The following is a 12431-nucleotide window of genomic DNA, read 5'->3' as shown; positions in this document are numbered from 1 at the left end:
GATTGACAAAGTACTACACAAAGAACTAATTAGTGAATTTACTGTATTTTGTATATATCACTGCATTCTTTGCTATGCTAATCAAGAGAGGTGTGTCTCAAAGGGAATAAAGTTTCTTAGGATCTTCAATCTAGGGCCTTTTCTCCCCGTTTTGAGATTCTCTACTACCTAGTAAGTATTCCGAAAAATTGAGAAGAAATCTTATCTCATTTATAGTGTGGTTGATAATAATCAACTTACAGTTTCCATAGGGGGCTCAAGTTCTCATGTAGTAATTAAAGGTTGGTACCAGAGTGTGGTTATTTGTCATGTAGACTAAGTAAACAAAAATGTGTTGGATCATATTGAACCAAAACGTTGCGAGCTGGGAAGTATGAATCATGTGTTTAATGTAGCTCTCTCAACCTTCCGAAAGTTCCCTATAGACCTCTGCATAGCAAATTCCTAATATCCCCATATACAATGGGATATACATCATCTATTGTAGAAATGCGTTCGCTCATGGCTATCGATCCTGATTAAAAGCACTGTTTACTTTATTTTAGAGTATAATGGTTAATTAGAGTAGGATTTATAATATAATTAGGGTAAGGATTTAAGTTTCTTTGAATCACTCGTTTTAGCACGTGAAAGGGAGCGATAAAGGGAAGTTATGTGAGTTTATTGTAGCATCGTATGCTGAAAGACGTTAATAGTTAGAAAATAAGAACTGTTGGTTAATTCAAGAGTTTGGCACTCAGAAAATTTGATGCTATATAACAGATGGAATTTTGAGAAATAAAGTAGATTCTAAGTTAGATATACAGGGTGGGGCAGAAGTAGGTTTACAGTTGTGAGTACACGAGACACAGAGTTTATTCTTGTATTATTATTTATTAATTATTGCATTATTTTCCATATGAACAACCTACCTTTGCCCCAACCCGTATGTGAGACACAGAGGAATTAGTGATGGCTCTGTATATTTACAAAGAAAAGTCACCTTCCTTTAGGTACTTATCAATAAGCTAAACTCAGAGCTAGAATACCCTTTATGGTCATCTACAATTTTAACATGTATGGATGTAACTGAGGGGGTGGGAAGAGAAAAACTGTGAATATTGCTATTATCCTCTAATGAATTAATTCAGGTTGTACTGACTCATTGCCTAATTAATAAGGTCTTAAAGAGACACTTAAAATTTTTAAAAATTGATTTGAGAGATAGAAAGGGAGAGAGAAACATCCATGTGTTGTTCCACCTATTTATGCATTCATTGTTTGATTCTTGTATGAGTCTATGTGCTCTAACGGGAGATCAAACTTGCAACCTTGGGGAATCGGGACAATGTTCTAACCAACTGAGCTACCCAGCCAGGGCTTAAAGAGACACATTTTGAGAATTGGCCACCAAAACAGAATTTTAGGTATTCTACTCAACTGAGTTATTAAGTAGACAAGATTTCATTTATGTGTGCTTTTTGTTTAGTTTTGTTCAGAATGCTAGGCTCAGTTCTCTGGCTTTATTGCACACCTAGAAGAACAAATGTTATGAGGACCGTGTTTTACTTACCTATATGATAATGAAGATGATGGATTCCTACCCATATTATTCCATCAAGGTACAGAACTATGACTTTGGAAGAACTGTGAAATGTTGAATCAGCATAGAGATGTTGACGGCGGAACTGTTCTAGTGAGGTTACTTAGTCTGAAGTTTGAATCGAACTAAGTTATTTTCCTCATAAGAAATCCAAGTATCCTAAGGATAATTGAAAAATTTACTAGTAGGCATGAGAGTGGTAAAAATACACAGTAACCTGTGTCTTCTCTTCATTAGTTACTTAATTTTGGATAAGAAGTAGAGATTCCAGTGGCTTTAATAATAATATTAATAACCATTTGCAACACACACATATATATTCTGGTCCATAGTTTCTTCCTACCACTTACACATTTTAATATATGGAGAAACTATAAACTTTTCTGGGGTTTAGTTGCCTCCCCATATAAAATCTGCATAGTAATATGTTGAGTATTCAAAGAAGTTTGTAGGATCCTTTCCAGTTCTATGATCTTTACTTCTATAAATGGCAAAAGGGGTATGGGATCTCATTAAATATAATTTCTCTGGACCGCAAATGTTATCACACCAAAATTTTAGGAGAGTCTATGCTACAATTCTATTGAGCAGCATCATTCTGATGTTTAATGAGTAATTAACTGAAAGAAGGAAGCGTGATTTGTGGCTTCTTTATATCTAAATAGAAAGTTACCATTTTCAATAGTGGTAATAGAAATAATATTAAAATACCAAGGTTTGAAATAATGTTTTCACTGATCCTTGTTATACACACAGTCATTCCGTTTTTTTTCTTACTTTCCTTAAAATGTTACATCCTCCTTAGTTACTAGACAAACAAGACAAGCATTTGCCTACAGCAAAGGTTCAGATTACTCCCCGAGGCCCACTTTGTGTGTATGGATATAACTGATCTGCCTGTTTTAAGTGAGCTTCTGTCAAACTTAGGAGCAAGGAAGTTAGTGAATGGTTTTGCCCATATCTTTCCATGAAAAGAATCAGCTATGTTCTGTCATTATGGTAATGCCTACAGAGAGACTGATACTTCTGAGTCTATGCCCATTTTGCTGCCATGTAGATTTTTTTTTTACCCTCACCCAAGGACATTTTTCCATTTTTTGTTCAGAGAGTGGGAGGGAGAGAGCGGAAGAGAGAGAGAGAGAAACATCTACGTGAAAGGGACACATCGAGTGGCCACCACCTGCACGACCCAACCAGGGCGGGGGACAAACTGCAACCGAGGTACATGCCCTTAGCGGGAACCAAACCCGGGTCTCTCTGGACCGCAGGCCGACGCTCTAACCGCTGAGCCAAACCGGCCAGGGTGCCATGTAGGTTTTGTAGCTGATTGGATCAAACTGATGTTGTGTTGAAAAACATCCTATCATGGCTCTACCATTTGGAGTATTGATATGGTCACCATGGCCTTGGAAGTTCAATAAAAAGATTCATCAACAAACTTCTTCAATGATACAAAATTGACTTGGTGGCACTGTAATTTAAATAGAACTCCACACATGCATAACCCAAGTTTAACTAAAGTTTTATTTTCTCAAACAGTTGTTTTGGATCTGCTCAGCCACTCATTTAATAAACATGTGTTGAGTATTTCACTATGAACCAGACATTATGTTAAAAAATAAATAAGGGAAAAAAATAAATTAGGGATACAAAAAATAAGTAAGATACAGTCCATGCTCTCCTCTAATGGGTAAACCTTCATGTAAACAGACAATTATAAAAACATGACATTCTGTTGACAGCTTTAGTCTGCATAGTTCTTTATATACCTGACATTCAGACCCAGTTTGATTTCCTGTAGGGTCAAAGTGCATGTTTATTAATTGGATGAGTTCATTAACATATTTCATAGTGTTTAAGCAAATCTACTGATTTTCATTTTTAAAATATTTTTATAAATTTTTTTAGAGAGAAGGGAAGGGAGAAGGAGAGAGAGAGAGAGACATCAATGTGAGAGTGACGCATTGATTGGCCGCCTCCTGCATGCCCCCCACCAGGGATCGAACCACAACCTAGGCTTGTGCCCTGACTGGGAATCAAACCAGCAAGCCCTCTGTGCCTGGGACGATGCCCAACCAACTGAGTCATACTGGCCAGGGCTGATTTTAATTTTTGATATGCTTAATTACTCTCTTTTAAAAAATCTTTACCACTTTTACTACAGAGTACTATATTTGATTAATATGAATACATGGTCTGATGGAAATAAGAAAAGGGCTACTAATCATATGCCTGTTTCTGCTGAAATTTGACATTAAAAGACAGCTAACTAAATGCTTTATTTAAATAAAAAAAAACAAGATATTATTTTGTAACTTTCTAAGATAATTATGAACTGGGTTGCATTTGTTTAAGTGCTGTTACTAGTTCAAGAATTTTCATTTTGGGGTAAAGTGACAGAGGGTTATAGTTCTATGAAATCATAGAATAATGCATTTTTTGACATCTCATCTAGGTTGCAAAAGTGAGGTAATGATTTATTTGAAAGATTTAAATACTGCTTCTCACTTGACATAACTGACTCCCAGACGTATCAGTTGCATATAGTAGAGTCAAACCACCCAGTTGGCAAAGTGACATGATCTAAGTCGGCAAATTTAATTTCAGGCTTATTTTTCACTTACAGAGATCACATCCAGCAGTGGAGACAGAACCTTTTAATTAAACAAAGTTTCTTCTGCCTCAGCTCCCCTTTTCTACGAATTGTCTTTGTGCTTCAGAGTGGGGGTTAGGCTGTTCACTTACAGATGTCTCAGGATTATTTTGGTCTTTAAGATGAAAGGAGAACCTCTCAGCCTTGGGATAGGCAGGCCTACATCCCTTTACAACAGGAAGCAGTTGCAAGAAGATGGAGACTTTCATCCATTTCTCCTTCATAAGATTACAAGAGTTTTCTTTTTTTCTCAGGGGAGATTTGATGCTGTTATAATAACCTGGTTATTAATTAACAGGAAAGGAGCAAGGGGAGACTAGAGAATATAGGCTTTGCCAGGAGGCTGCTGTTTAATATTCTCCAGGTCTGTTCCTTGCACATCGATGGGGGAAGGGACTGCACAAAGGTAGTTTAGATGTATGCCCAGTAAGGTCTGGGTGACGTGGGAAGATGCTTACCTGTCACTCACATCTGGTAGCAGGTAATTGGCCAGAATAGGTGTGGCCACTGCAAGGGCATGAAATCTGAGATACTTAACTGCTGCACAAATGGCGTTCTCCCTCTTGGTGCTCTTGGCTCTCTTGTGCTCCTGCATCTCCTGCTGCAGGGGCATACTCCCCTGCATCTGCCGACATGGCTCACGGCCACGAGGACCCCCCCCCCCCACAATGGACTAATGGACCGGAATTAGCCTGATGTTACCTCGGACCCAGCTCTACCATTCAACAGAAACTTTGCACGCTGGCTTTGTTTCAAGCCCTGCTAAATCCACAACTTCATATTTTCCAGAACTGTATTAAGGGAAATGGGATTTTAGAAACAGAGGGATGTAAGTACACAAAAAGAAAATATTGCTCATTCTCCAAAAAAAAAAAAAAAAAAAAAAAAGATTAAGGTTATTTTCCCCCCGCCTCTACCCTAAGAACTTATTATGCTATAATTGAAGTACCAGTGTTAACATTTACATAAAAGAACATAGCATTCATCAGGGAAAATCAATTTAAAGTGTCAAAGGAGAACCCTAGAACCTCCCTATTTTTACACAGTGACTTCCCTCAAATGAAATCTATCTTGCTGGAGGGACTCGCTAGGTCTTCATGCCTTCTTTCCAAATTAAGTAATCCTAGGAGGACAGGCCTCCCTAGTATGAAATCATCTTTAGAAATATTTGCTTTCGACATACTTGCTAATCAGCTTCATTTGTTTTTAGAGATAGACATTTAATAAACCCAGGAAAACATTTCTTCAAACCTATCATAATCAGGATTCACATCAGTAGTTTTACTAGATTAATTTTCTTGGCTAATGATAAATATAATTCCCCTCAATGTACAATATGATGGGAATAATTAAGGGATCAAAGTTTCTTTGAATTAAGTATTTCAACCTCAGGGTTAACAAAGTCTGTAGATATTTAATCTCAACCAATAATTTTTAATTACAAAATGAGACTATCATCCTGCGATATTGAGAATGATGGTCTTGATCTAATTAATTTCACATTCATTATTCTGTTCTTAAAAGATGTTTTTGGCAGCACCCAAGTTGGAAGTAAGAGAAATTTCTATGATGAAAAAGTATGCATATGTCAAAAGCTTTGTAGATCACAGAAGCCTTCAGCTTTCCAGTGATCATTGTACTGGAATAATTAGGAAGTGAGTTAAGCCACTGAATTAAAATAAAAATGAAATGGCAAGCTCATAAAAATTGCAATCTGAGGAAATCACAATGCTTCAATAAGTCTCTCAATACAGTCCAGCTGACAAACGATGGATCAGTAAACCTGCTCAGAGAAACACAATTTGAATGGCTTCACTACCGATACCTGCTCTAGACATGTCAGAGAACCCGATTGTTGCTATTACCTGCTTCTCAGAGGAACATTTCCTCAGGTAACAAGACTTTGGTATTCATGTGTTTGACTTGATTAACAATGGTCTCTCTTGACCTTATCTTTAAATTAAGCTGATATGAAAATATATATATATATATATGTGTGTGTACCCACACACACACACACATACTTGTTCCTTAATATTTATGATAATAGCCTGGCTGATGTGGCTCAGTGGTTGAGCATCGACCCATGCACCAAGAGGTCGCCAGTTCAATTCCCAGTCAGGGCACATGCCCAGGTTGTGGGCCTGATCCCCAGTGGGGGGCATGCAGGAGGTGGCCAATCGATGTTCTCTCTCATTGATGTTTCTGTTTCTCTCTCCCTTCCTCGCTCTTTAAAATCAATAAAGAAAATTATTTTTTAAAATATATATATATTTTTTTTATCCTCACCCGAGGATATTTTTCCATTTTTTTTTTGTACAGATAGAGTGGGAGGGAGAGAGAGGAAGGGAGAGAGAGAGAGAAACATCGACGTGAAAGGGACACATCGAGTGGCTGCCACCCACACGACCAACCAGGGCCAGGGACAAACTGCAACCGAAGTACGTGCCCTTAGCGGGAACCGAACCCGGGTCTCTCCGGACCGCAGGCCGACGCTCTAACCTCTGAGCCAAACTGGCCAGGGCTATTTTTTAAAATATTTATGAAAATAGAAAACTTAGGAGAAGAATGAAACATAAATTATAACATTTTTTTCCTGTTGTGGACTAAATTGTGTACCTCAAAATTTATATGTTGAACCCTCGATCCCCATTGCAATGGTATTTTGAGACAGGGCCTTTGGGAAGTCAGTAGGTTTAGATGAGATCATGAGGATGGGGCCCTAATGAGGGATTAGCGCCCTTAGAAGAAGAGACGCTGGAGAGCTTGCTTTCAGACTCCCTCTTCCCCTCCCCCTCTTCTCTGACATGTGAGGACACGCTGAGAAAGAGGCTGTCTGCAAGCCAGGAAAACAGCCCTCACTGGAGCCCAACCGTGCTGGTGCCTTCAACGTGGGCTTCTCCCCTCCAGAACTGTGAGAAAATACTTTTCTGTTGTTTAAGCCACCACGATTGTGGCATTTCGTCATAGCACTCAGAGCTAATACTTTTTCATAACAGGCACACATTTATTTATCTCAGAATTCAGACATACAGGTGATTAGTTGTAGCAGTAAAATACAAAAAAAAAAAAAAAAAAAAGGAAGCATTATATATAAATTTTAATAAGTAAATATTGTGGAAAAAATTGGCATTTAGGACAGGGTTTTGAATTCTCAAACTCTCAAGGTTGTGACCATTTGGGAACTTACATCCCAGAGCCGTCCTTCATGCAGGACATGCTCTGACGGTCCCGCTTCTCCAGTAGCCTTGTCTTCCATCATCCTCTTTCCTCTCGAAAATGTATTCGGTGTTAATTCTACCAGGTTGTCATCTCTATTGGAAACATTTCACTCTTCTTCACCAAACAGCCCGCTGACTACATTCTGTCGGTAAGAGAAGTCAGTAAGTCCAGGAAGTGTTTTCTAAATGATAAGAATAAATCCTTTTGTCCATAGCAATTTACTAAATATACATTTTTTACTAATGCATTTTGCATGAGAACCTATTGACGGTAATGTACATTTTGTAATTTTTTTTTTAAGGTGTATGTTGTATGAATGTCCCTGATACCTGCTTCTGTCACAACAAGGGAAGTGATCATCTAACATTTTTTTCCTATTTTTTATTTTTTTACTGTTGAAAGTATTACAGATGTTTCCCTTTTTCCCTATTGACCACCTCCTTCCTGCTCCCACCCCCTCCTGCTTTCCCCAGCCTAATGTCTGTGTCCATTGGTTGCGCATATATGCATATAAATTCTTTGGTTTATCTCTTTCCTCCCCTCCCATCCCCCATTCCTCTGAGGTTTGTTAGTCTGTTCCCTACTTCCATGACCCTGCATCTCTTTTGGTTGACAGCCTGTTTTCTTTATTATATACCATAAATAAGTGAGATCATGTGATACTTGTCTTCCTCTGACTGGCTTATTTTGCTTAGCATAATACTCTCCAGGTCTCTCCATGTGCTCTCAAAGGGTAAGAGATCTCTCTTTCTTACAGCTGCATAGTACTCCATTGTGTATATGTACCACTGCTTTTTTATCCACTAATCTACTGATGGACACTTTCCAGAGGGCTGTTTCCAGATCTTAGCTATTGTAAACAGTGCTGGTACAAACATGGGGGTACATATATTCTTTCTGATTGGTGTTTCAGGCTTCTTAGGGTATATTCCAAGAAGTGGGATCACTGGGTCAAATGGCAGTTCCATTTTTAATTTTTTGAGGAAACACCGTATTGTTTTTTCAAAGTGGCTGCACCAGTCTGTATTTCCACCAGCAGTGTACTAGAGTCCCCTTTTCTCCACACCCTCGCCAACACTTGTTGTTTGAAGATTTGTTGATGGCGGCCATTCTGGCAGGTGTGAGGTGATATCTCATAGTCATTTTAATTTGCATCTCTGATGATTAGAGATGTTGAGCATTTTTTCATGTTTCCTGGCTATTTGTATGTCCTGTTTGGGGAAGTGTCTATTTAGGTCCTCTGCCCATTTTTTTGTTTGTTTTTATTGTTTTTTAGAGAGAGAGGAAGGGAGAGCAAGAGACAGAAACATTGGTGTGAGAGAGAAACACCAATTAACTGCCTCCTGCATGCCCTCCACTGGGGATTGAGCCCATAACCCAGGCGTATGCCCTCACCGGGAATCGAACCAGGATCTCTCAGTCCATGAGACGACGCTCAATCCACTGAGCTACACTGGCTCTTGCCTCTGCCCACTTTTAATTGGATTATTTGTCTTCCTTTTGTTGAGTTGTATGAGTACTCTATATATTTTGGATATTAACCCCTTATCCTATGTATCATTGGCAAATATGCTCTTCCAGAGAGTGGGTTCCCTTTTCATTTTGATGCTGGTTTCTTTTGCCATGCAGAAGCTTTTTAGTTTGATGTAGTCTCATTTATTAATTTTTTCCTTTGTTTCTCTTGTCGTAGGTGATAGATCAGTGAAAATTCTGCTATATATGATGTCTTAGAATTTTCTGCCTACATTTTCTTCTAGGATTTTTATGGTTTCACGGGTTACATTGAAATCTTTTACTTATTTTGAGTTTATTCTTGTGTATGGTGTAAGCTGGTGGTCTAGTTTCATTTTTTTGCATGTAGCTGTCCAATTTTCTCAACACCATTTATTGAAGAGACTGCCTTTTCTCCATTGTATCTCTTGTCTCCTTTGTTGAATATTAATTGTGCATACTGTCTTGAGTAGATCTCTGAGTTCTCTGTTTTGTTCCAATGATCTATCTGCCTGTTCTTGTGCCAGTACCAGCCTGTTTTGATTACGGTGGCTTTGTAGTCTAACTTGATATCTGCTATTGGTATTCCTCCCACTTTGTTCTTCTTTTTCAAGATTGCTATGGCTATTTGGGGTCTTTTATGGTTCTATATAATCTTTTGGAGAATTTGTTCTATATCTGTGAAATATGCTATTGGTACTTTAATGGGATTGCACTGAATAGATTGCTTTGGGTAGTATGGACAATTTAATGATGTTGATTTTTCCAATCCATGAACATGGTGTTTGTTTCCACTTTTTAATATCTTCCTCTATTTCTTTTCTCAATGTCCTGTAGTTTTCTGAGGACAGGTCTTTTATCTCCTTGGTTAAGTTTATTCCTAGGCATTTGTTGTTGTTGTTGCAATGGTAAATGGGATTTTTTTTTTTTTTTTTTTAGTTTCCCTTAGTGTTTATTATTGGTGTATAAGAATGCCATCAATTTCCAGATTTTAATTTTGTATCCTGCTACTTTGCAAAATTCATTTATTAAATCTAGTAGATTTTTGATGGAGTCTTTAGAGTTTTCTATGTACAATATCATGTCATCTGCGAATAATGGCAATTTCACTTCATCCTTTCCCATTTGGATCCCTTTTATTTTTTCTTCCTGTCTGATTGCTGTGGCTAAGACTTCCAGTACTATGTTAAATAAGAGTGGCGAAAGTGGGCATCCCTCTCTTGTTTCTGTTCTTAAGGGAAATGCTTTTAGTTTTTGCCCATTGAGTATGGTGTTGGCTGTAGGTTTCTCATATATGACCTTTATTACATTGAGATATGATTCCTCTATTCCCACATTGCTGAGCATTTTTACCAGAAATGGGTGCTGGATTTTGTCAAATGCTTTTTCAGTGTCTATTGATATAATCATATGGTTTTTATCTTTCATTTTGTTCATGTGGTTTATCACATTTATTGATTTGCAAATACTGTACCATCCTTTCATGCCTGGGATAAATCCCACTTGGTCGTGGTGAATAATTTTTAAAATATATTGCTTGATTTGATTTGCTAGTATTTTTTTAAGGATTTTGGCATGTATGTTCATCAGGAATATTGGCCTGTAGTTTTTGTTTTTTTTCTTTTTAGTGTCTTTATCTGGTTTTGGGATTAGGATTATGCTGGCCTCATAAAAAGAGCTTGGAAGTCTTCCTTCTTTTTGAGTTTTCTGGAATAGTTTGAGGAGAATGGGTGGTAATTCTTCTTTGAGTGTTTGGTAAACCTCCCCTGTGAACTTGTCTGGACCTAGGCTTGTGTTTGCTGGGAGTTTATTGATTACAGCCTCAACATCGTTAGTTGTTATTGGTCTGGTCAAGTTTTCTGTCTCTTCCTGGTTCAGTTTTGGGAGACTGGGCGATTCTAGAAATTTGTCAATTTCGCCAAGGTTGTCCAATTTGTTTCTGTATGATTGTTCATAATATTTTTTTTTTATCCTCACCAGAGGATATTTTTCCATTTTTTGTACAGATAGAGTGGGAGGGAGAGAGAGGAAGGGAGAGGGAGAGAGAGGAAGGGAGAGGGAGAGAGAGGAAGGGAGAGAGAGAGAGAAACATCGACGTGAAGGGACACATCGAGTGGCTGCCTCCCGCACGACCAACCAGGGCCGGGGAGAAACTGCAACCGAAGTACGTGCCCTTAGCGGGAACTGAACCCGGGTCTCTCCGGACCGCAGGCCGACGCTCTAACCGCTGAGCCAAACTGGCCAGGGCTGTTCATAATATTTTTAAACAATCCTTTGTATTTCTGTGCTTCCAGTTATTCTCTTTCATTTCAGGTTTTGTTTATTTGGGGTCCTTCCTCTTTGTTTCTTGGTGAGTCTGGCTAAAGGTTCATCAATCTTATTTATCTTTTCAAAGAACCAGCTCTTTGTTTCTGACCTTTACTATTTCTTTCCTTCTACTTGCTCTGGGTTTTTCTTTTTGTTTACTTTCTAGTTCTTTAAGTTGTAGGATTAGATAGTCAGTTAGGAATTTTTCTTGTTTCTTGAGGTAGGCCTGTAGTGCAATGACCTTTCCTCTCAGGACTGCTTGCTTTCACTGTGTCCCATAGATTTTGTGGTGTTGTGTGTTCATTATCATTGATTTCCAGGACGTTTTTTTTTTTTTTTTTTATTTCTTCCTTGGTCTCCTTGGTAACCCATTCATTTTTAATAATATGCTATTTAGCTTCTATGTGTTTAAATGTTTTTAGTGTTTTTATTGTAATTAATTTGAAGTTTCATGCCATTGTGACATGAGATGATGCTTGATATTATTTCAATCTTCTTGAACTTGTAAAGACTTAGTTTGTGTCCTAACATGTGGTCTATATTTGAGAATGTCCCATGTATACTTGAGAAGAATGTGAGTTCTGAAGTTTTGGGTGCAATTCTCTGTAAATATCTACTAAATCCATGTGATTTAGTGCATCATTTAGAGTCTCTCTTTCCTTGTTAATTTTTTGTCTAGAGGATCTGTCCAGTGATGTCAGCAGGGTGTTGAAGTCCCCTGCTATGATTGTATTGCTCTCAGTTTATCTTCACTCAAGAAACAAGAAAAATTCCTAACTGACTATCTAATCCTACAACTTAAAGAACTAGAAAGTAAACAAAAAGAAAAACCCAGATAAACTGAGAGCAATACAATCATAGCAGGGGACTTCAACAGTTTATCTTTTGAAGTCCTCCAGAAGTTTTAGAATTTATTTTGGTGATTCTATATTGGGTGCATACATGTTTACCAAGGTTATGTCCTCCTGTTGGATAGATCTTTTTGATATTATGTAGTGGCCTTCTTTGTCTCTTATATGGCCTTCATTTTGAAGTCTATTTTAGCAGATATGAGAATTGCTACTCCAGCTTTTTTTCTCATTTCCATTTGCTTGGGAAATTTTTTCCATCCCTTCACTTTCATCCTGTGTGAGTCTTTTGATGTGAGGTGGGTCTCTTGTAAATAACATATATATG

The 12431-nt window shown here is 37.9% G+C and overlaps 1 protein-coding gene across 1 annotated transcript in view; it reads right to left on the bottom strand.

Moving 5' to 3' along the window:
- The window catches only part of LOC118636132 (NADH dehydrogenase [ubiquinone] 1 alpha subcomplex subunit 3-like), a 194926-nt gene extending 190078 nt beyond the window's left edge, over positions 1 to 4848 (bottom strand). The window contains 1 exon segment of the mRNA XM_036271173.1: positions 4694 to 4848. Coding sequence (XP_036127066.1) covers positions 4694 to 4848 — 155 coding nt within the window.
- Positions 4849 to 12431: the final 7583 nt, after the last annotated feature.

This window comes from Molossus molossus, unplaced genomic scaffold (assembly GCF_014108415.1).
Source record: "Molossus molossus isolate mMolMol1 unplaced genomic scaffold, mMolMol1.p scaffold_m16_p_2, whole genome shotgun sequence".
NCBI lineage: Eukaryota > Metazoa > Chordata > Mammalia > Chiroptera > Molossidae > Molossus > Molossus molossus.
The sequence above is the reverse complement of the archived record's forward strand: the minus strand, read 5'-3'. Positions and strand labels throughout refer to the sequence as shown.